The sequence below is a fragment of the Mauremys mutica genome, chromosome 14 (assembly GCF_020497125.1).
Source record: "Mauremys mutica isolate MM-2020 ecotype Southern chromosome 14, ASM2049712v1, whole genome shotgun sequence".
Lineage (NCBI taxonomy): Eukaryota > Metazoa > Chordata > Testudines > Geoemydidae > Mauremys > Mauremys mutica.
This window is the reverse complement of record NC_059085.1, coordinates 46128648-46152405: the sequence shown is the minus strand read 5'-3', so window position 1 is coordinate 46152405 and position 23758 is coordinate 46128648. Positions and strand designations below refer to the sequence as shown.

Sequence of the window (23758 nt, the reverse complement as noted above, 5' to 3'; positions counted from 1 at the left end):
CACTGCCCCCACAGCTCCCATTGGCTGGGAAGAGGCAGCTGTAGCCAATGGGAGATGCAGGGGTGATGCTTGCAGGCAGGAGCAGTGTGTGGAGCCATGTGCCCCCCTCTCTCAGGGGCTGCATTGGCCCCTTCTGGGAGCAGTGTGGGGCCGGGGCAGGCAGGGAGCCTGCTTTAGCCTCGCTGTGCCTGCCAGCTGGGAGCCAAGCAAGGTAAGTGCTGCCCAGCGAGAGGCCATACCCCAGCCTGAGCCCCCTCCTGGAGCCAGCACTCCAAACCTCCTCCTGCACCCCAGTCCTGATCCCCTGGCCCAGAGCGAGTACCTCAAACCCCCTCCTGCACCCCAGCCCTAACCCCCCTGCCAGAGCCAGCACCCTGTTCCCTCTCCTGCACCCCAGCCCCATGCCCCAGCCCTGGTCTCCCTCCCAGAGCCAGCACTCTGCATGCCCTCCTGCACTGCGAGCCTGGAGCCCCATCCTGCACCCAAACACCCTCCCAGCGCCCACACCCCAACCCTCTGCCCCAGGCTCAGCCCAGAGCCCCCTCCCACACTGCAAACCCCTCGGCCCCTGCCCTAACCCAGTGAAAGTGAGTGAGGGTGGGGGAGAGCAAGCGATGGACGGGGGGTGGAGTGAGCAGGGCGGGGCCTTGGGGAAGGGGCAGGGTAGATCCTGGGTTGCCCTTAAATTCAAAAAGTGATCTTGGGTGTAGAACGGTTGGAGACCACTGCTCTAGAGCTATAGATGTTTAAAGAGGTGGATGGGAAATATTTAGTTACATATATTCTCACCGTAAAATGAGAAAGTATTACTATCTTATCAGCTACAATTGGTTAATAACACACAAAGCATCCTGATTTGTTAATAAGTTAGATTGGTTAATAACTAAATCAGTGTTTTAATATCCTGTGCTGCAAAGAGCTACAGGAGACGCATTAAATTACTCTTGGGGGAATTCTGTGCCAAAACATTAAAAATTCTGCATATTTTTTGTTGAAAGTGGCATGATTATATTGTGTGTTTTCAATTATTTTGGTAATTGATTTCAAAATATCTCACCAAGTATGTCTGTAACAATACAGACCAAAAAAAAAAAAAAAAGATTCTAGTAAATTTTTTTTTACATATTCCTTACTGGGTATATTAACACAGACCTTTGAGTGATTCATGTAAATTACAATACAGAACTGTATTTCCTGCACCTGTAAGAAGCAGTGCACAGGTTTGGGAGAGTCAGGGGTAAGGGAGGAGCTGAGGAGCCTGGAGTGAATTTGGAGGGTTGTTGGGTTTGGGTAGGAGAAATCCAGAATAGGGTTTTTTTGCAGGGGAGGGGCAGGATTTTTAGGGAGTTGGGGAGCTTCCCTCATGCAGACCCTGGCTCATCCCAAGCCTCTCCCATTCAGTGAGGCACATCTGCCCCGTCCCCGCATTCTCACCCCCATCAGGATGGGTCCCTGCAGCTGACATCCTCATGTGGCTATGTAGCCTCACTGCCTTTCTGAACCCCAGTCTGTGACCCCCTAGTGGTTCCGTGTGCCCCACTCTGTCCTAACCTGGCTCCATGGGCCAGGTGCTGTGACGAACAACTTCTCAGGGAATTCTGTGCCAGTGTGAATGCACAGACACCCGCCCCCCCCCGCCCAAATACATTCTGCCCCAGAAGTGCTGCATTTCTGCCTTTCACTCACCAGAGGCCGCTGTGGCACCAGACACCACAGCGGCTTCTAGTGGGTGAAAGGTGGAACTGCAGCACTTCTGGGGCAGAATGTATTTTCTGCAGGAAAAAATTATGCAGGACACATGAATTCTGCACATGTGCAGTGATGCAGAATTCCCCTAGGAGTAACATTAAAGAGCCACTGGCAGCATGTGAGCCCCACTCAGAGTATCACGGAGTTAGGGTGTTTGCACCCACTCTCGTTACTGGAGACTGTTCCAGAACCTGGCTCCTCTCATGGTTAGAAACATTCTAATTTCCAGCCTAAGGGTATTAATGGCCATCTTATCCCCTTTTGTTCTTGTGCCAACTCTGTCCGGTAGTTTAAATAGCTCTCCCCCCCTCCCCCCGGTGTTGAGAGAGCAATCAGATCTCCTCACGCCTGACGTTTTGCTGGGCTAAACAAACTCTCCTCTCGTAAGATCGGCCTTCCATTCCCCAATCGTCCTCGCTGCCCTTCTCTGCTCCAGTTCAAATTCATCTTTCTTGAACATGGGTGACCAGAACTCCACAGTGTCCCAGATGAGGCTGGGCCTGTGCCCTGTCCAATGGCATTAACCCATCCCTGTCTCTACAGGAAATGTCTCACCTGATACATCCTGCAATCATCTTTGTCTTTTTTGCAGCCACATCACATGGGTGTCTACAACTATAGTAATTCTGTGATGGATTGATACGTGGGTCTTTCTCCTCTGCTTCCAGCTGGTGAGCCCCCAGCTTAGACCAGAAATTCTTACAACCTCCTCAATCCATGACTTGCACTTCATACTATTAAATTCATCCTATTTCTGTTAGTTCAGTCCTCAAGGTTATCCAGTCCTCCCTGGGCAGTGCTCTGAGCCTCCTATGGGCCAACCATGCTCCCAGCTTTGAGATATCACATTTCATTAGTACACTCCTACTTTTTGTGCCAAGGTCATGAATTCAAATAAGTAAATTCAGTCCCAAGCCAGATTTTTGAGGAATTCACCTGCTAACCTTCCTCCAGCTGAGTAGTTCTCCTTTCAGCACAGCCTGTTGTCATCTCTCCTTTGGCCAGTTCCTTAGCTACCCTACAAATCATCTGCTGAGCCCCACATTCTCCAGCTTTACTCATTTCCCATGTAGCATCATATCAGATGCTTTACTGAAATCCAATTTGATCTGTTTCCCTTGCCAAGAGAACATTATTGTTTCAAAGAAAGCTCAGGTTAGTCTGGCACGATCTGCCTTTGGCAAACCCATGGTGCCTTTATCCCCTTTACTTCATTCATTTAATTATATTTTTCTTCAAAATTTGTTCTGAAGTTTGCACACTATGAAGGGAGACCGATGCGTCTGTAGTTGCCTGGATCACTTTTTTCCCTTTCTTAAATATAGGTTCTGCAGCTATTATTCTCTAGTGGTATGGTACCTCCCCAAGCGGAGAGATTTGTTAACAATCCTTTCTACCAGACGTGCCAGTTCTTGTGCCACTTCTTTGGGTATTCTGGGCTGGAGATTATCTGGCACCCATGACTAGACTGCACTAAGCTCTTGAATGTTGCTTCCCTCCGTTTCCACACCCTCATTGCCTTTAGCCATCTTGCCTTTGCCCCTATGGTTCGGCTGGACTGTAATCAGTGAGTTCCCTTTTAGTAGCCCTGTCCCATGAGCTCTGTCTTTAAAAATCTGCCCCCGCCCCGGTGAGGCTTTGTGGGTCTGGAGGAAACGCCTAGGCTGGGGCTGGGTTGAAGACACTGGTGAACATCTGTACGAAACATGGCCTGTGGGCGTGCTCCAGCCCTGGGCTGCTGTCCCTGCAGGGCTTCCCAGGACAAGAGTAGACGTGAATGAGACAGGCCTGGAACAAGCCCTCTCGGGGTCCTGACACCGTAGCACTGTAGGGGGCCCAGGGAATAAGGCTGCTGCCTCCCCACCCTTTTTAAGGAGTGTGATTGCCCCCAGCCCCCAGGTCAGACACTTTCAGGCCAGGAGCATAAACAACCAGTTGGCTAGGAAGTGATGGATGTAAAACCAACTAGTGCTCCCCGCCAGCACTGCCTGGCCCCTGCTGATGCTCAGGGGCTGGGGATAGGGTACAGCAGCGCTTCGCAGTCTGGGAGATTCAGCCGCTAACTGTCTGTCCGCTGGCCTAGTGCACACCTGAAGTGGAAACATTTGTCACCAGGATATTCCTACGGCTTCCTTAGCAACAGGACTAAGAGCTGAGACTTTTCAGTGTGGTCTGGAGGCAGGAAGCTACGGATGGGGGTTGGGTAGGCCCATCTTTGTCTAAAATGGGACTGGTGCTTCCCCGGAGGGCTGGGAAGGGTTATTCAGTTTGGCTGTACGATGCTGTGAACAGCCAGGAACTTTGCAGCTGCTAAATGGTAAATTGACTGTCTCACTAAAGATCAGGAAGTGTAATAGTCAACCAGCTGGGCAAGATGGGGCTTGACCTGCCTGCACCTGTCTGACCTGGGCCTCTCTCTACATCGCCCACAGCCCCTGTTCTCTGGGCGCCAGGTGGATGCTTCTTGTAATAGGGGATCCCAGGCAGAGCTGCTGAGTGGCAGAGCTGAGCTGAGTTTCACGAAGGGGAATCTGGTGACCAGGGTTGTAGGCATTTAACTTTTACACTATTTATTGGAAATATAACTGTCCTGCGCCTTCATTGCTCCCCCTGGGCCATGCACGGGGAGGGAGCAAACGATTAATCAAGACAACAGCCGAAGTTATGTAGCAGAAACACATCTCTGGGGGATGGAAATGACAGCTGTGGGCTCATGCTTCAGACAGGTCCAGCCTTCTCAGCTGCTCCAGCCAGCCTGGTCAGCTGCAGGGCCTGCTGCTTAATTCCTAACAGGCCCGAGAGCTTTAGGAGCATCACTTCCATCATGGACTCATCCTTGTTTGCCTGGAAAGGAGGGAGGAAAATAAAAAAGGCTAATCCCCAGCTTGTCAGCAGAGCAAGCAGAGGCGGGGCCAAGCGACAGTCCTCGCTGAACTTGGCTGGGTGCTGGGAGCCAGCTGTGCTGAATGTAAACCTTCCGCCTGCTTCTGAGTAAGGCTGCCTCCTGCCCACCCACCACAGGCCTGGGGGAGAGCTTGGGCACGGAGCCCGAGATCTGTACCTACCCTGGTAGACGCTCGCTCCTCGCTGAAGGTTGTCAGCAGGCCAGAGACAAAGAGGTTAATGACCACGTACAGCATGGATATGACACTGGTGGTGATCAGCAAGGAGCCCAAGACTGGGTCTAAGTTGATAACCTAGAAGGCGGCAGCACAGAGCCCAGGATGAAGGGGGCACAAGTACAGAGTCATGCTTCCAGCTGGGCCTCTCCTTAGATACACACATGTGGAAACCTGCACAAGCAGCTGCTCCCAGGGCCTTTTACAGAGGCCGTGTTTACCTCTGGGGCACATGCAAATGTTGCCAAACTCTTCCAATCTGCACAAATGCCTGTGCCTGTAGCACATGGCCCTGCGAAGGTGCATGTTCCAGTGGCGGCTGAGAGCTTCCTGGGGAGGGCCGAGCTGCATGCTCTCTCCGTGGGGAGTGTGCACTTGGCAGCAGCCCTGGGTGAGGAAGTGCCTGGTACCAAACCCGGGGTGAGTAACTGCACAGCTCCACTTCTGTGGGCTCCACCCTCTTGTTTCTCCTGCTACACTTGGATTAGACGGGCAGCAACAGGTCCTTGATTGCACTGAGCCCTGTTCTGGGGGAAACAAAATGGTACCAGGCTCTGGGCTCTCACCGTGTCATAGTTAAAGATCCCGATCAGGAGCCCAACAATGGTCACAAATGAGCTGAAGAAAGTCTTGTAGTTTGCGATGCTCCAGCCAAACAGGAGGTTACACTGGTCAGCAATGAAGGAGAAGGACGGTGAGGGAGAGAGGGAGGATGGAAAGGGGAGCGTGCAGTGTGAACGTAAGAACGGCCACACGGGGTCAGACCAAAGGTCCATCTAGCCCAGTGTCCTGTCTCCAGACAGTGGCCAGTGCCAGGTGCCCCAGAGGGAGTGAACCTAACAGGGAATCACCAAGTGACCCATCCCCTGTCGCCCATTCCCAGTTTCTGGCAATCAGAGGCTCGGGACACCAGCCCTGCCCATCCTGGCTAACAGCCACTGATGGCCCTATGCCCCAGGAACGTAGCTAGTTCTGTTTTGACCTGTTACAGTGGGGAACTCATGGCCCTGCTGCTTCTGCCCAGTGGAACATGCTCTAGCCCCCCTGCTTCTCTGTGTCCCCCCCGCGCCACAGGCCCACGCCAGGGCCGGTGCCAGGGCCCTGCAGAGCAACTTACTGCCATGGAGTAGCCCGCCAGCAGCAGCAGCAGCACCAGCAGGAAGCTCAGCACCTCCTGCCAGGCTCGGCGCAGCGTGCTGCTGATCAGGTGCATTCTGGGGTTGAGGCGCAGCAGGTTCCACAGCTTCCCGGTGGCCAGGGCGACCAGGAAGGCCAGCAGGTAGGTGAGAGCAGAGGCCACTTGCGCTGTCTCGTAGAAACTGACAAACCTGCCCCAAAGAGGAGTGGAGCCCGTCTGCACCTGCCCCTAAGCGCGTCCCAGCATCCCGCAGCCCCTGGCCCACCCAGCAGCAGACATGGGGCCTCGTAGGCCCAGCACCGGGCTGCGTTCCCCACCCGCCCCGCCCCGGGGGTGGTTCCTCCGGGAGCAGGTGGATGGTGACTCGTGGGAAGCAGAGGCGCTGCACAGGTGCAGGGGCTGGGAGTCGGAATACCGGCCCTCTGTTTCCTGCTCTGCCGTGGGCCCTGTGAGCTGGCTAAGACGTCTGCCCAGAAGCTAGAGGTGTGGGGTCTAGCCCGGGGCTGAGTATTCGAGCAGAGGGGTAGCTGCAGGCAGCAGTGTGAGTGGGATTGTACTAGGGCAGCGGGCTGCGCACGCCGCTGGGGCTGCATGTCTGTTGTAGCACGCTAGCCTGATGAGAATCAGCGCAGGGACATCCAGCTCCTGTGGAGTGTCCCTCTCAGCGCAGGGGGCCGGGTTGTGGGGAGTTGGGATAGTTCAATACGGAATGGCTGTAAGACGCCAGGAGAGTCTCTCGACGGCTCCATGTCTAGTTGGCAGCCGGTTTCAAGCGGAGTGCCCCAAGGGTCGGTCCTGGGGCCGGTTTTGTTCAATATCTTCATTAATGATCTGGAGGATGGCATGGACTGCACCCTCAGCAAGTTTGCAGATGACACTAAACTGGGAGGAGTGGTAGATACGCTGGAGGGTAGGGATAGGATACAGAGGGACCTAGACAAATTAGAGGACTGGGCCAAAAGAAACCAGATGAGGTTCAACAAGGATAAGTGCAGGACTCTGCACTTAGGACAGAAGAATCCCATGCACTGTTACAGACTAGGGACCGAATGGCTAGGAAGCAATTCTGCAGAAAAGGACCTAGGGGTTACAGTGGATGAGAAGCTGGATATGAGTCAACAGTGTGCCCTTGTTGCCAAGAAGGCTAATGACATTTTGGGCTGTATAAGTAGGGGCATTGCCAGGAGATCGAGGGATGTGATCATTCCCCTCTATTCGACATTGGTGAGGCCTCATCTGGAGTACTGTGTCCAGTTTTGGGCCCCACACTACAAGAAGGATGTGCAAAAATTGGTAAGAGTCCAGCAGAGGGCAACAAAAATGATTAGGGGGCTGGAGCACATGACTCATGAGGAGAGGCTGAGGGAACTGGGATTGTTTAGTCTGCAGAAGAGAAGAATGAGGGGGGATTTGATAGCTGCTTTCAACTACTTGAAAGGGGGTTCCAAAGAGGATGGATCTAGACTGTTCTCAGTGGTACCAGATGACAGAACAAGGAGCAATGCTCTCAAGTTGCAGTGTGGGAGGGTCTAGGTTGGATATTAGGAGACACTATTTCACTAGTAGGGTGGTGAAGCACTGGAATGGGTTACCTAGCGAGGTGGTGGAATCTCCTTGCTTAGAGGTTTTTAAAGTCAGGCTTGACAAAGCCCTGGGTGGGATGATTTAGTTGGGGTTGGTCCTGCTTTGAGCAGGGGGTTGGACTAGATACCTCCTGAGGTCCCTTCCAACCCTGATATTCTATGATTCTATGACTGTAGCAACCCGTACTCCAAGGCTAGAAGGGACTGTTGTGATGCTAGAGTCTGACGGCCTGTACAGCCTGGGCCTGCGGCTTTCCCTCCAGCAATGCCTGCTGGAACCAGACTGTGTCTCCAGTCAGTGATGGGAACTGACACAGCCCCTGGTAAGATGTTCAAATGGTGAATTCCCTTCTTAAACTTTTACACCTTATTTCCAGTCTGAATGTGTCAGCTTCAACTTCCAGCCGTTGGATCATGTTAGATCTTTGTCTGCTACATTGGCCCTGTTCCCTGTAGAGACTTAGAAACAAATCCAGTCAGCCTTTAACCTTCTCTTTTCTAGCTAAATACACGGAGCTCTTTGAGTCTCTCACTCTAAGGCAGGTTTTCTGATCCTTCACTCATTCTCCTGGCTCTTCTCTGAACCCTCTCCAATTTACCAACACACTGCTTGAACTGGACACAGTATTCCAGTGCTGACTGCACCACTGCCAAATACAGTGCAGAGGTAAAACAACCTCCAAGGATTGTATTAGCACTTGTGGCTACAGCTTCACACCAGGAGCTCATGTTCAGACTGCAAGTCTTTTTCAAGTCCCTGCTTCCCAGGGTAGAGTCCCCCATCCCGTAGGTGTGGCCTGCGTTCTGTGCTCCTGAGTGTACTACCTTACCTCTGGCATTAGTGAAACACACACAGTTTGCTTGCGCCCAGCCTACCAAGCAATCCAAAGTGCTCTGAATCAGTGACCTGTCCTCTTCTTATAGACTCAGAGACTTTAAGGTCAGAAGGGACCATTATGATCATCTAGTCTGACCTCCTGCACAACGCAGGCCACAGAATCTCACCTACCCACTCCTGTAACAAACCCTTAACCTATGTCTGAGTTATTTAAGTCCTCAAATTGTGGTTTGAAGACCTCAAGCTGCAGAGAATCCTCCAGCAAGTGACCCGTGCCCCATGCTGCAGAGGAAGGCGAAAAACCTCCAGGGCCTCTGCCAATCTGCCCTGGGGGAAAACTCCTTCCCGACCCCAAATATGGCGATCAGTTAAACCCTGAGCATGTGGGCAAGACTCATCAGCCAGCACCCAGGAAGGAATTCTCTGTAGTAACTCAGATCCCACCCCATCTAACATCCCATCACAGACCACTGGGCATACTTACCTGTGTGACGTTATTGATATAATCTGGGACCATATAGAACATGGTTGCAACCAAAGTCCTGTAGTGGCACCAAATCTTATGTAAAGAGAGTCATAAAAGGGGTCTAAGACCAGGTTATGGGTTGCTGGTTATGATTATGCTGTCTGGGTGCATGTGTCATTTTGTAGTTGAAGTTATGAGTATTGGCTCTGTACTGTCTGTATTTCAAATCTGTGCTGTGCTTCTGGGAGACACCCCAGACAAGTTGGTGTTAGCTCTGCCTAGCCTGCGTGATGGCCCATTAAGGACCATCAGCTACACAATTGACCCACTGAGAGGAGGCAGATACGCCTTGTAACTCAGCAGGGTGTGCAGGGACTGGCCCATGTGACTGCAGACTCCATTTTGCTGTGATTTTCCACAGTAAGAACAAAGAGGTTCTTACATCTGGAAGAGCCTATAAAAGGCTGATGCCTCATCTCCATCTTGTCTTCAATCCTGCTTCTTACCTCTGGAGGAACTTTGCTACAAACTGAAGCTCTGAACAAAGGACTGATGACCCATCCCAGCTGGGGATGTTCCAGAGACTTGATTTGAACCTGCAGTTTATTCCATCACTGCTACAAGCCTGAACTAAGAACTTTGCCATTACTGTATGTAAGTGATTCCATTTAACCAATTCTAGCTCTCATCTCTACCTTTTTCCTTTTATGAATAAACCTTTAGATTTTAGATTCTAAAGGATTGGCAACAGCGTGATTTGCGGGTAAGATCTGATGTGTATATTGACCTGGGACTGGGGCTTGGTCCTTTGGGATCAAGGGAACCTTTTTCTTTTATTGGGGTGTTGGTTTTCATAACCATTCATCCCCAGGATGAGTGGCACTGGTGGGGATACTGGGAGACTGGAGTGTCGAAGGAAATTGCTTGTGTGACTTGTGGTTAGCCAGTGGGGTGAAACCAAAGTCCTCTTTGTCTGGCTAGTTTGGTTTGCCTTAGAGGTGGAAAAACCCCAGCCTTGGGCCATAACTGCCCAGTTTAAGCGATTTGTCCTGAATTGGCACTCTCAGTTGGGTCCCGCCAGAACCGCATCATCACAACCTGCTAATAATCAAAGATCAATTGCCAAATTAATTGCCAAAATTAGGCTATCCCATCATACCATCCCCTCCATGAATTTATCAAGCTTAGTCTTGAAGCCAGATATGTCTTTTGCCCCCACTACTCCCCTTGGAAGGCTGTTCCAGAATTTCACTCCTCTAATGGTTAGAAACCTTCATCTAATTTCAAGTCTAAACTTCCTAGTGTCCAGTTTATATCCATTTGTTCTTGTGTCCACATTGGTACTGAGCTTAAATAATTCCTCTCCCTCCCTAATATTTATCCCTCTGATATATTTATAAAGAGCAATCATATCCCCCCTCAGCCTTCTTTTGGTTAGGCTAAACAAGCCAAGCTCTTTGAGTCTCCTTTCATAAGACAGGTTTTCCATTCCTCGGATCATCCTAGTAGCCCGTCTCTGAACCTGTTCCAGTTTGAATTAATCCTTCTTAAACATGGGAGACCAGAACTGCACACAGTATTCCAGATGAGGTCTCACCAGTGCCTTGTATAACAGTACTAACACCTCCTTATCTTTGCTGGAAATACCTCGCCTGATGCATCCTAAAACTGCATTAACTTTTTTAACGGCCATATCACATTGGCAGCTCATAGTCATCCTGTGATCAACCAATACTCCGAGATCCTTCTCCTCCTCTGTTACTTCCAACTGATGTGTCCCCAATTATTTACCACTCCCCCAATTTTGTGTCACCTGCAAACTTTATCAGTCAGGCGTTTGTCTTCTTCCAGGCCACTGATAAAAATATTAAATAGTATTGGGCCAAGACCACTGAAGGAGCTCCCAGGAACACTCTTGCTCAGGGGGGAGTCCCCTTCACAGTTACATTTGAGAGCTGGTCTCATCCATTTACTGTCTGCCATGTTGATTGCGCATCACTCTAGCTTTTGAATAACACTGTCCTGCAGCACCATGTCAAAGTCTTCACAGACCCTATTACGTCAGCATCATGAATTACCTTTATCAACCAAACCTATAGTGTTGTCCAAAAAGAAAAGCTAGTTTGATAGGCTCCGTCCTCCATCAACTCCTGCTTCTGCAAAGCATGTTCTCTGCTCCTTCTCCCCAGGCTGAGGCGGCAGAGACAGTGGGGGATTATGGGATGGTCCCTGCAGCCCTGCTTGCCTGGTAAGATGGCCTCAGCGTGGGGAGAGATGCAGCTGGAGGCCTGCTCTGAGGTGTCCTGGGGCCCCATTTTCACAGCTCCAGGGCAGAATATGGGGCAAATTCCAGTTGAAACTCATTCAGAAATGATTTCAGTAGCCTCCATCACCCACCTCTGTCCATAGATGCTGGAAATAGGGGTGGTGCAGCACCCGTGGCTGGAAGTGGTTTCCATTACATGCAGAGTTTACAGTTCTCAGCACCCCCACTATACACATTGTTCCAGCATCCCTGTTTCTGTCTTCGAGGGGGAGAGAGAGCAGAGTCTCTCAGCCAGTCAGGCCTTGTCTGGCTGCCCCATAGCTACTCACATGAAAACATGGCTTCTTTGCAAGGAGGCTGACTGGCCAAAGGGTGAGAGGGGGATGAGACCTCCCAGAGGTGAGGCCTCCACTGTTAGGTTAGAGCACGTGCCCTAGGCTCCCCTTGCAGCCTGACTTTGTAAATGGAGGGGGACGTTGGAGGCCCGAGAGCTATTGGTGACCGACCGCCCTGCCCTGCAGCAAAGGGCAAGCGGCTGCATTGTGCCAGGCCAGCTGCTCAGGGGCCTGCCGCCCAACCAAGCCCTACTCAGTGGAAGCCAAGCTCCTTTCTTGCGGGACCAGTAAGTTCAGGGGCAGGCTCTGGGCATGGAGGAGACTTGTCTGGCTTTGTGCTAGACATGACAGCATGTCTGCCCGGCAGGAGCTCCTGGCCCCACCCTGCTCTCTGGGCCTTGCTCCCTGCCCGCACTGGCTCACCTGCTGTGGCCCTGGTGATATTTCTCCATCACACTCTTCTGCAGGAGATGGCACTTGATGTACACCCCAAATGCTGCCAGGCTGATGAGAATTATGCTTATGTCCAGCACGTTTCTCTGGCTGCTGAAGTATCTCCACTTCTGCTGCTTCAGCCGCCGCCCCTGGACACAGGGGACGTGGTCAGGGAGTGCTCTGTGAATCCCTTACTCAGCTGGTGCGAAGGCCCAGGGTGAGGGGCTCCGCTCAGCGCAGAGCGAGAGGCCAGGCTCGGGCAGGGCCTGAGAGGTGGAGTGGGCAGCCGGCAGAGCGCGCTAACGTCGCTGCAGCGTGGGAGCACTAGGCCCAGCTCAGGGGCTGGATACGGGCCTGTCGGGACGCAGCGGGCGGGCCAGTGGCAGTGTTTGTGCTGGGAGGACCGCGGGGTGGGGAGGGTCCCCCCGAGTGAAATTAAATGCTGTGCGCTCACCGCCAGGGACATGCCACCTCCTTGGAGCAAGGCCAGAGGGGCTGGTGAGAGCAGGAAGGCGCACGCCAGCCGGCCCTGCAGACGTCCTCCTGCCCCCCCCGCCCGGCTCACCTGCACCCAGGTGTAGAAGAGCAGCAGCAGGAGGTAGGTGCCTTGTGCGCAGGTCAGCTGGGTCAAGCCGCTGCTGCTGTAGAGGCGGATGCTCTGCAGCTCCGCAGAGGGGAGGAAGGCACCTGAGAAGGACAGAGGCAGCGGGAGAGGAGAGCGCTCGGCTCTGGAAATCACCTCCTTCCCCTGAATCCCTTGGAGCAGCCCAGCCCCAAGCCTGCTGCCTGGACAGAGGGAGCTGGGCCCTGCTCGGGGCCCATGGGCAGGACAGCGCCGGCAGGGGCTGGCTCCTGTTTCTCCTAACTGGTGTCCACTAGCTGTGCCAACTGGACCCTCTGCCAGCGGGAAGTGACCCTGCCCTGGCTGCTGAGGGAGGCATCCCGCCGCCAGGCTAGGCTGCTGGAGGAGCTGGGTGCTCTCCTGGGGTGTGGGCTGCCAGGCCTGGCTCGCTGTGGGGCCACCTACCTGTCCCGGGCGTCTCCAGGAGCAGGGTGACCACACAGAAGAGGTTCACATTGGCGTTGTAGACTGTGAACTCCACGAAGATGGCGCAGCTGCATCCATCCAGCCACTGGCTCCGCTCCAGGTACTGCAGGACACTGCAGGGGTGGGGGGGCTGTTACAGAGAGAGGCTGGGATGGCAGAACAGTGCCCAGGAGAGCAGCCAGCCTGGAACCAGGCCTGGAAAGAGCAGCAGGCCAGGAGCACCGGGGCAGGTGCTAACGGCCAGTGATTCACCACTGATCCCTCTGCACTGGGGGCCTGCTCCTCCGCCAAGGGGCCGTGTCCCCCACCAGACCCCTGGGCCTGCTCAACCGCCATGGGGCCATCCCCCGCTCGGTCGCCATGGGGCCGTCCCCCCCGACCGGAGCCCCGGGCCTGCTCAGCCGCCATGGGGCCATCCCTCCCCGACCGGAGCCCCGGGCCTGCTCAGCTGCCATGGGGCTGTCCCCCCTTGACCGGAGCCCCGGGCCCGCTCAGCCACCAGGGGGCCATCCCCCCGACCGGAGCCCCGGGCCTGCTCAGCCGCCATGGGGCCATCCCTCCCCGACCAGAGCCCCGGGCCCGCTCAGCCATCATGGGGCCGTCCCCCCGACCGGAGCCCTGGGCCCGCTCAGCTGCCATGGGGCTGTCCCCCCTTGACCGGAGCCCCGGGCCCGCTCAGCCACCAGGGGGCCGTCCCCCCCACCAGAGCCCCGGGCCCGCTCAGCTGCCATGGGGCCGTTCCCCCCTGACCGGAGCCCCGGGCCCGCTCAGCTGCCATGGGGCCGCCCCCCACTGACCGGAGCCCCGGGCCTGCTCAGCCGCCATGGGGCCGTCCCGCCCTGACCGGAGCCCTGGGCCTGCTCAGCCGCCATGGGGCCGTCCCCCCTTGACCGGAGCCCCGGGCCCGCTCAGCCGCCATGGGGCCTGCCCCGACCGGAGCCCCGGGCCCGCTCAGCCGCCATGGGGCCGTCCCCCCTTGACCAGAGCCCCGGGCCCGCTCAGCCGCCATAGGGCCCGCCCTGACCGGAGCCCTGGGCCCGCTCAGCCGCCATGGGGCCGTCCCCCCCACCAGAGCCCCAGGGCCATCCCCCCACCAGGAGTTCCAGAGCCCTGAAATGCTCCCCACGCTGCCATTCTTTACAGCCCCCTGCCGCTACCATGTCCCTTCAGTCCCTGGTGCCTGAGGCCCGGGCTGGCTGCTCGGCACAGCACAGGGCTGCACAGGGGGATTGCAGGGCAGGCCCAGCACCCTGCCAGCCTGGAGAACAGTTCGGTGAGTGTCTGTCCCCACAGCAGGAGGCTGCAGGGATGGCAAAGCGGAGCCAAGCCAGCTGCTTCAATTCTCACGGGCGGCACAGAGGGCATGAGGGGTGCAAAGGGCAGGCAGCTTGGAGGAGTGTGACCCACGTGGGCTCTGCCCCCACCTGTGTGCATGGCTGGAGTTGGTTCCCAGGTGTGCCAGGTAGCCTCCTCCCGGGTAGAGGGACAGCTGCCCCCACACGGGGTATTCCCCCAGGCTCTCTGCGCCGTGCTTCACCCAGATGCTATCCGGTGCCCCCCTGCTCTGGCCAGGGGGACCCCAGCCAGCCCCATGGCCCCCAGTGTCCTGCTGGTGGCAGGAGCAGAGCTGGTGCTGTGGCTGGGGACGGAGCTGCCGCAGTCGCACGCTGCCGAGGAGGAGGGCGTTTCCGTCTGAGATGAACCCTGCGGCACAAGGCGAAGGTGCCATGGAAAAGGTCTCTGATGAGTACAAAGCGCAGGGGCCTGGAGTGGCTGCTGCAGGCAGGAGGGTGCTGGGACACTGTGCCCCACTGCCTGCCATGGGCCCCATCATCTGAGTCACCCAGGCAGCCCCCCACCCTCAGAGCCTGTGCTGCACGTGCACCGTTCCAGAAAAACGGGTTGGGTGGGGGGTGTAAAGTTGCATCAGCCTGGCGCTAGGGTTACTACCTTTGAACTGAAAACTAATCGGCCCCCTGCCACAAGGCAACTTCGCACCCCACTTCAGCAGCCATTTACAGTATCCAGCAAGGTAACACGTGTCGAGAACCTTGCACGGCTCCTCATGCACGCGTGCCTCAAGCCCTCTTGCACGCGCAGCACTGGTGTGGTGGTGGCAGACAGCTGCTGTATTTTCAACAGCTCTGATCTGTTATGGCTTAAACTGGGAAGTGGGAACACTGCAGCATCTTGAGCTGGACACAGAAACTTTCCCCATTCGCTACCTCCGTGTATTGTGATGATAATGCAAAGCTTTAGACCCAGGTAAAACCGCGGCAGATTAAATGAGTTTTCTGGCAACTGGCAAATACATAAAAAAACAGCCAGGCCAATGGGGTGGGAACCCTCCCTCCAGCCCAGTGTTGTTTAATCTTCTATCATTGCAGACCCCTGAAAACCTAGGCCTGGGGCCACGGCCTCCTTTGGAAATCAGAGCTGGTCCGTGGAGCCCCGGCTGAAAGCCGCTGCTGTAGAACAGCCTCAAAGTGGAAACCCCAATGGAGCCTGCAGAGCCCTGAAGAGTCCGGGGGCAAACGGTGCCTGGCTCTGCTGCTCTCTGGGAGCCCAGCCCCATGGGCCTCACTGCCAATGCCAGGGCAGGCCTGCAGAGGTGAGCAGCAGCGGATGCACCACCCTGGGGGGCAATGATGAGGAGCAGCCCCTCCCCCCAGCCACGCCCTCGCTCTTCCACACCAAGTTCTATTGTCCCGGGGGACGAGGCGCTCCCTGCTCCCCGCTCTACCCATGTCTGTGTCCGCCCCGGGGGCAGGCCAGGCCCTGGTGGGTCCCTGTGGCATGGGCGGGCGGGGGGCTCTCACCTGGGTGTGGCCCATCAAGGCTAGGCAGGAGCGTGCCGTGGGCCCAGCCATAGAAGTCCCCCAGGCCGCGGATGCGGTAGAAGTTGGGGGTGATGCTCTTGCGAATGGCCTCATTGAAGTACAGCTCGTGGGGGCTCCGCTCCGTGTAGCACACGACCATCAGCGAGGCCAGGAGAACGAGTTGCACTGCCGGGCAGACAGAGGATGGCCGCTCGCAGCCTGCCCAGGCAGGGCCATCCTTAGGATTTATGGGGCCCTACGCAGTATTATTAAACCGGTGCCCTACACCGGCGCCTCGGCTCTGTGAATACAGCCCCTGCCTTCTGCCTAGGAAGGAGACTGCAGCACACGCTGGCTGTGCGTGAGCCGACCTGCTCTGACCCGCTGTCCCGGTCACAGGCACGGACGCCGTGGGTGGGTGCTCCCACAGGGAAAACTGAGTGGGTGCAGCGCACCCACCGGCACCAAGCTCCCCCCTCTCTGTGCCTCTCCTGCATTGGCAGCCCAGCACTTACTAACGCCTCCCGCTCCCTCCTAGCGCTTCCGGAGCGCCGCAAACAGCTGATTTGCGGTGTTCAAGCCCCGGGAGGGAGGGGCACGCTCGGGGGAGGAGTCGGGGAAGAGGAGATGTGGGGGTGGAGCAGGGGTGGTAAGAGGCGGGATGGGGGCTTGGGGAAAGGGGTGGAGTGGGGGCAGGGCCTGGAGTAGAGGTGGAGGAATCAAGCACCCCCAGGAAGCTGAGAAGTCAGGGCCTATGGTCCTGGTGATGCAGCCGCATATGCTGTGCATGCCTACGGACGGCCCTGTGCCCAAGGGATGCCAGGCCTGACCTGGCCTGCTGGCGTAGGCCTGCTGGCATAGAGCAGGCGCGTTCGCTGGGGTGACGGGCACCTCCAGAGCCCGCAGAGGTGTGCCACCCAGGGCTGCCCGGGGGGGGGCAAGTGGGGCAATTTGCCCCAGGCCCCAGGCCCCGCAGGGGCCCCCACGAGAGTTTTTTGGGGCCCCTGGAGCAGGGTCCTTCACTTGCTATGGGGGCCCCGGAAAACTCTCGTGGGGCCCAGGCCCCCAGAGCTTCTTCTGGGACCTGCCGCTGAAGTGCTGGGTCTTTGGCGGTAATTCGGCGGTGGGGGGCCCCCACTGCGGGTCTTCGGGGCACTTCGGCGGCGAGTCCCGGAGCGGAAGGACCCCCCGCTGCCGAATTACTGCCGAAGCGGGGGCCCCCCGCTGCCGAAGACCCCAGGCCCCCTGAATCCTCTGGGTGGCCCTGGTGCCACCCCCACTGCCTTTAGTGTCCTGGTGGCAGCCTGCCCTAGACCCAGCCCCCATGGGCCCTGGGCTCTGTCCTCCCATGGTTCCAGCCCTGTCAGATGTGGCCCAGTCCTGCCAGCAGGCTAATTGGGGCACTCCCCCAGCCCAGCCCCTAATCTGCACCTCTCCGACCTTGCTGGCTCCCTTTCCCACGCACCATGTGTCTAATGGGAGCTGGTGCGGCTCGGCTCCCGCCCACCGGCGTCCTGCTCCATGAAACTGGCCCGTGCTACCCTGCACAGCGCCAGCTCACCGCCCTCGTTCCATGCTTGCTGCAGCTGGTCTGAGTGCTGAGCTCCCGGGGGGTGGGGGGCCCTGGGGTGTTGGGGCCCCTCGGCTCTCCCAACAATGCCATGGGATGAGGTGAGGTGGGGGCTCTGGGGCTGGGGGCAAAGAGCCTGCAGGAGCTGCCATCGCACTGCCCCACGGCACTGGCTGCTGCAGCCGCTCGCCCTTGCTGGGGCCTGGGCAGAGCCAGCCCAGCCCTACCTACGATCTCTGCCAGCTGTGTGTACAGCTTCTTCTTCCTCCAGGTCCTCCCCCTTCGAGGGGGCGCTGGTCTTGGGCATGGGGGGTGGTAGACGGGGTCATTCCAGTCTCTTGTCCCAGGCAGCTCCAAGTAGGGGCACCTGGCTGCAGAAAGACGTGTCAGGGCTGCACCACTGGCAGCGGCCCCGAGGGCCTGCCATGGGATGCCCTCCCTGGTGGCTGGGTGGGGCGGCCTCGCCCCATAACGCTCCTGGACACAGGCTGGCAGAGGCTCAGTAACCAGGTGTGACGTTATTGATATAAACTGGGACCATATAGAACATGGGTTGCAACCAAGGTCCTGTAGTGGCACCAAATCTTAGGTAAAGGGGGTCATCTAAGGTGTCTAAGACCAGGTTCTGGGTTGCTGGTTATGATTATGCTATCTGGGTGCATGTATCACTTTGAAGTTATGTATATTGGCTCTATACTGTCTGTATTTCAAGTTGGTGATGTGCTTCTGGGTGATATCCCAGACAAGCTGGTGTTAGATCTGCTTAGCCTGCTTGATGGCCCATTAAGGACCATCAGCTACACAACTGACCCATGGAGAGAAGGCAAACACGCCTTGTGACTCAGCAAGGTATGCAGAGACTTGTCCATGTGACTGCAGACTCCATTTTGCTGTGATTTTTCACAGTAAGAACAAAGAGGTTCTTACACCTGGAAGAGCCTATATAAGGCTGATGCATCATCTCCATCTGGTCTTCAACCCTGCTTCTTACCTCTGGAAGGACTTTGCTACAAGCTGAAGCTCTGCACAAAGGACTGAGGACCCATCCCAGCTGGGGATGTTCTCCAGAGACTTGATTTGAACCTGCAGTTTACTCCAGCACTGCTGCAAGCCAGAACTAAGAACTTTGCCATTACTGGATGTAAGTGATTCCATTTAACCAATTCTAGCTCTCATCTCTACCTTTTTCCCTTTGTAAATAAACCTTTAGATTTTAGATTCTAAAGGATTGGCAACAGCGTGATTTGTGGGTAAGATCTGATGTGTATATTGACCTGGGTCTGGGGCTTGGTCCTTTGGGATCGAGAGAACCTTTTTCTTTTATTGGGGTGTTGGTTTTCATAACCATTTATCCCCAGGACGAGTGCACTGGTGGTGGTACTGGGAAACTGGAGTGTCTAAGGAAATTGCTTGTGTGACTTGTGGTTAGCCAGTGGGGTGAAACCGAAGTCCTTTTTGTCTGGCTGGTTTGGTTTGCCTTAGAGGTGGAAAAACCCCAGCCTAGGGCTGTGACTGCCCTGTTTGAGCGATTGGTCCTGATTTGGCACTCTCAGTTGGGTCCCGCCAGAACCGCATCGTCACACCAGGGCGAGCAAAGGCTGAGCCAATGGCGAGCCTGGGCATGCAATGTTACCAGCAGGAGCCAAGGGACAGGTATTGGCACCACACCCAGTGCCTAGCTAACAGCCTGCCAAGGGACGGGGGAATCACTGAGCTCACAAGGCTTCAGTGAAGTCTGGTGGGGAACATGACTCTGATGAGGGCACCCTCTGGGGCCAGAGCCCCGCAGTGTACAAACATCACACAAAATCAGATTTAAAATGGATGGAAGGAAACGTGCTTTGCTCACTACCGCCCAGGCCTGTGGAACTCTCTGCCACAGGATATTAAGGCAGCCAGCTCAGTAAGGCTCCAGTTGAGTCAGAAGATTCTCTTCCTTCATGCCCAGGGAGCAGTAGTACCAGCTGGTGCATTCTGGGGCACTTATACCTCTATGAGCCCCAAGTGCTGGGCAGGGCCAGCTTGCGGTACCATCAGCCTGTCCTGCTCGGGCAGCTGCTGTTCAGGGGTGTGACACGAGTGTGGGTCCTGCCCCACTGAAGGGCTCTGCAGAGTGCCTGAGACACAGCCTGGCATGTCTGCCAAGGGCTCTGACTGGCTGCACCTGAACACGGATCTGCCAACATTGCTCTGCGGCAGCTGGGCTCCATTTCGGGCCAGCCCGCGGCACCGTCCAAGCCCCACAGGGGATGCAGCCCTGCAAGAGTCCAGCTTTGTGGCGCTGCAGACCCTGCTGCAGACACTAGGGTGCCCCTGCCCAGCCTGGCAGAGCCCCGTGCAGCCCCGTGGGCCATGCAGCGCCTCCTGCCCTGGGTAGCTGGCGCGACTGCTGGGCCGCAATGTGCTTTGCCAGAGCCCTGCCCCATTGCTGCCATCAGCCGGAGTGTCTGGCTAGCTCCTGCACTTACCCAGGAGAGCCAGGATCCTCTGCAGCTGCTGCTCCTTCCCCTTGTCCTGCCAGAGCATCCTCTTCAGCACCAGTGAGAAGAGCAGGGTGAGCCCAGCCACCTGTGGGGAGAGGCTCAGGCTGTCAGCGCTGGGGCCTCCCCCGGGGGCGCCAGCGCAAGGGCATGTTGGGGCACGGGGCCCACAATTTCACCTAATCGCCAGGGCCACTGTCCAGGTCACACAAGGGCGCAGTAGCCTGCGCCACCTGCTAGCGGGAGAAGCTACACAAGGGAGCCAGAGACGGGCGGTTTCCCTGCCAGCCGCAAAGGCTGCGTCATGCAGGGCTGGTAACCAGGAGGTGGGCCAAGCTTGGGCTCCCCGGAAGTGGGGCTAATTGGTGGCCAGGACCATAAGGGGATGCCCATCACCTCTCTTGAGGTAATTAAAGAAAGAGCCTTTGGAGGAAACCAGTGGCTACTGGAGCAGCTTCGCCAGCCTGGCTGCTACCTCCCCCTCTCCTGGGACCCTGGGTTGTCATCATCCTGCTCCTGAGAGAGGTCCTGGCCGGTGAGCGGGACCCAGAGAACAGCGCCACCTGCGCCGGCTGAATCCCGACTGCCAGCAGGGCTGGGCTGGCTTTCACCGGCTCAGAGGTTACTGGACTATAAAAGAACCCGTCGTTACCATTACTGGCTGCTGTGGGGGAGTGACGCGTTCCTGGATCCCGGGGGGAGGGTGTGTGGAGGGGTGGCATGTTCCCAAATCCTGGGGGTGGGGGTGAGATGTGTTCCTGGATCCCATGGGAGAGGGGGTGACGCATTCCCAGATCCTGGGGGTGGGGGTGTTGGAGGGGGTGGCGTGTTCCCAGATCCTGGGGGTTGGGTGTGAGATGTGTTCCTGGATCCCATGGGGGGGGGGGGGTGTGACGCGTTCCCAGATCCTGGGGGTGGGGGTGTTGGAGGGGGTGGCGAGTTCACAGATCCTGGGGGGTTGGGTGTGAGATGCGTTCCTGGATCTTGAGGGGGGGGGGCGATGCAGTCTCAGATCACATGACGCAGGTGAGACATTCCCAGCTCCCAGGGCAGGGAAGCGTCAGACTCTGAACTCTAGAGAAGGTCTGGCTGGCTGCGTCTGGCTGTCAGGTGCTGTAGCTCACACACCCTGTATCTCAGCCATCTCACCTGTACCCTGGTGCCAGACATGCTGATACTGCCTGGGGCTGTAATCTACCTTCTGGCGGATGCGCCATGCTCCTTCCACTACCAGCCATGGAGCCTCCAGCACCTGGGGGCTGAATTTCCTCTCTGGGCCAGTGCAGCTCCAGGCCTCAGCGAGTCACCCCATGCACAGCGGGGATGGACTGGGGCTCATTGCTGTGTGCTTCTCCCTGCAATGCCACTGATGTGCAGCCACCTCTGGGCTGGAACATGGATGTTTTTTTAACAGCAACATGACAGCAGATTAAGCTAGGAAGTGAGGTAGGATTCTGGATCCAATCACAAATGTGGAGGGAACTGCAGGCGGCCGGCAGGATTCCCTGGGCTGGGATGCTGACTGTGCCGTGCCTGTGATTGTGCTGTGGCTGTGCCGGGCCTGTGGCTGTGCCGGGCCTGTGGCTGTGCCGGGCCCGTGGCTGTGCCGGGCCTGTGGCTATGGCTGTGCTGGGCCCGTGGCTGTGCCGGGCCCGTGGCTGTGCCAGGCCTGTGGCTATGCCAGGCCCATAGTTATGCAGGGCCTGTGGCTGTGCCGGGCCCGTGGCTGTGCCGGGCCCGTGGCTGTGCCGGGCCTGTGGCTATGGCTGTGCTGGGCCCGTGGCTATGCTGGGCCCGTGGCTGTGCCGGGCCTGTAGCTATGCCAGGCCCATAGTTATGCAGGGCCCGTGGCTGTGCCGGGCCCGTGGCTGTGCCGGGCCTGTGGCTATGGCTGTGCTGGGCCCGTGGCTATGCTGGGCCCGTGGCTGTGCCGGGCCCGTGGCTGTGCCGGGCCCGTGGCTGTGCCGGGCCTGTGGCTATGGCTGTGCTGGGCCCGTGGCTATGCTGGGCCCGTGGCTGTGCCGGGCCTGTAGCTATGCCAGGCCCATAGTTATGCAGGGCCCGTGGCTGTGCCGGGCCCGTGGCTGTGCCGGGCCTGTGGCTATGGCTGTGCTGGGCCCGTGGCTGTGCTGGGCCCGTGGCTGTGCCGGGCCTGTAGCTATGCAGGGCCTGTGGCTGGGCTGGGCCTGTGGCTGGGCCATGGCTCTCACCCAGTTCTCTCCGGGGCTCCCGCGCTGAGCTCTTTACCTTCAGTGGCTGCATTATGAAGATGTTCTGGAGGAGAGAGAGCAGCATGGAGACGACCCAGCTGGTGGCTCTCTGCCTGTCCAGCTGCAGGCTGAGGAGGACGGTGAAGTAGGCTGAGGCCAGGCTGGTGGCAGCCACGGTGACCCAGCAGATGAACAGAGCCTCTCGCGGGAGCCAGCAGGTGATGGTGGCCTTCTGCCCTCGGGGCTCCGAGATGGGGAAGCTCCTCCCGCCCCTGGAACAAGGGGGGGCGGTTAGGCTGAGTCGCGCTCTGGGCAGCTGAGGGAGAGCAGCAGGCTGGCGTGTGGCTACCTGGCCAGTCCAGGCTCCTGGCACGGGCCTGGCTGCTCCAGCTGCTCCAGCAGGCTCTGCAGCCGGCTGGCTGCCTGGAGGTAGTCGTGGGGATTGCAGAGCTTGCTCAGGTCCAGGGCTCGGAGCTGGGCCGGCAGCGGCCCCAGCACGTGGCTCAGGTGGCTGCTGAGATGGTGATAACTCTCTGAAAGAGCAGGTGCAGCAGTGTTAGTCCTGTTGCCCCAGGCCAGCCCCCCGTGCTCACAGGGCCCATCGCAGGGCACACAGCTCCTAGTGCAGAGCCTGCCCCGAACCCAGGAGCCCCCTGGGGTGAGAGGGCTCATGGCTACAATCCCGCCCCAGGCCTCTGTGCCCCGCTGCACACAGGCGATGATGGTTCCCGGCCTGCCAGGGGCTGGGACAGATTTGGAGCTGGTCTGAGACAATCTCGACTCCTCTTTGTTGGCCTGGTTGCAGGGCTGTCTGCCATGCACTGGAGGGGGTCTGTGGTGCAAGCACATGGGGAGGCACCAGGGTGTGAGCGCACTAGGGGGGGTCTATGGGGTGAGCGCACTGGGGGGCACCGGGGTGCGAGCGCATAGGGGGGGGTCTGTGGTGCAAGTGCACTGGGGAGGTCTGCGGTGCGAGTGCACGGGGGGGGTATGTGGTGCAAGTGCACTGGGGGGACCGGGGGTGGGAGTGCACTTGGGGGCACGGGAGTGTGAGCACACAGGGGGGTCTGCGGTGCGAGCGCGTGGGGGGGTCTGCGGTGCGAGTGCACGGGGGGTTGCGGTGCGAGTGCACGGGGGGGTCTGTGGTGCAAGCACACTGGGTGAGCGCCTTGGGCTGGCAGGAAGCACAAGCAAGGAAGCAGAGAATGGCAAACCCTAGCTGGGGGGGAAGACCCTGCTGCTAGCTTGGTGGGGGGGGTTGCCTCCCCTCCAGCCAACCTACAAACGGGTTTTGATCGGAGCAGGAAGCCCCCGCCCCCCACACACACTAAGGGCTAGATCTGGCCTGTTCTCGGGAGACGGGGGAGCCCCACTGGGCTGCCCATCGGGGATGGTGAACAGCTGGGTGAGACACAGGGTTGTAGGCTGCTCTAATTGCCTGGTTCCTATTGCTAAAATCCTCCGTGCTGTGATGTCAGCCAGCTGGCCCGTCCCTGTCCCCCACCACCCCAGGCTCCCCAAGGGACGAGCCACAGGTGGGACCTGCTGGGTCCATGGGGCTATAGCCCAGCGCCCGGCCTAAGAGAATCACATGGTTCCACACCGGGAGAGGCCTGGCACCTGAGGGGCGCACTCAGAGAGAGGGCAGAGGTGCCATGGGCCTGTGGGCAGATGCAGCCCCCCAGCATCCCTGCTCTGGGCC

At 57.6% G+C, this 23758-nt stretch overlaps 1 protein-coding gene across 2 annotated transcripts in view; it reads right to left on the bottom strand.

The window, feature by feature from the left end:
* Positions 1–4341: 4341 nt before the first annotated feature.
* Positions 4342–23758, bottom strand: part of PKD1L3 (polycystin 1 like 3, transient receptor potential channel interacting) — a 45418-nt gene continuing 26001 nt past the window's right edge. For both annotated transcript variants that reach the window (XM_044986930.1, XM_044986931.1), the window contains exons 14-26: positions 22406–22589; positions 22094–22328; positions 19835–19934; positions 17594–17737; positions 15797–15982; positions 14402–14681; positions 12957–13090; positions 12495–12616; positions 11918–12078; positions 5986–6196; positions 5435–5536; positions 4815–4946; positions 4342–4593 (exon numbers count right to left, since the gene is read on the bottom strand). In XM_044986930.1, the coding sequence (XP_044842865.1) occupies positions 4468–4593; positions 4815–4946; positions 5435–5536; positions 5986–6196; positions 11918–12078; positions 12495–12616; positions 12957–13090; positions 14402–14681; positions 15797–15982; positions 17594–17737; positions 19835–19934; positions 22094–22328; positions 22406–22589 (2117 nt within the window). In that variant the 3' untranslated portion in view covers positions 4342–4467. The remainder of the gene's footprint in view (positions 4594–4814; positions 4947–5434; positions 5537–5985; positions 6197–11917; positions 12079–12494; positions 12617–12956; positions 13091–14401; positions 14682–15796; positions 15983–17593; positions 17738–19834; positions 19935–22093; positions 22329–22405; positions 22590–23758) is intronic.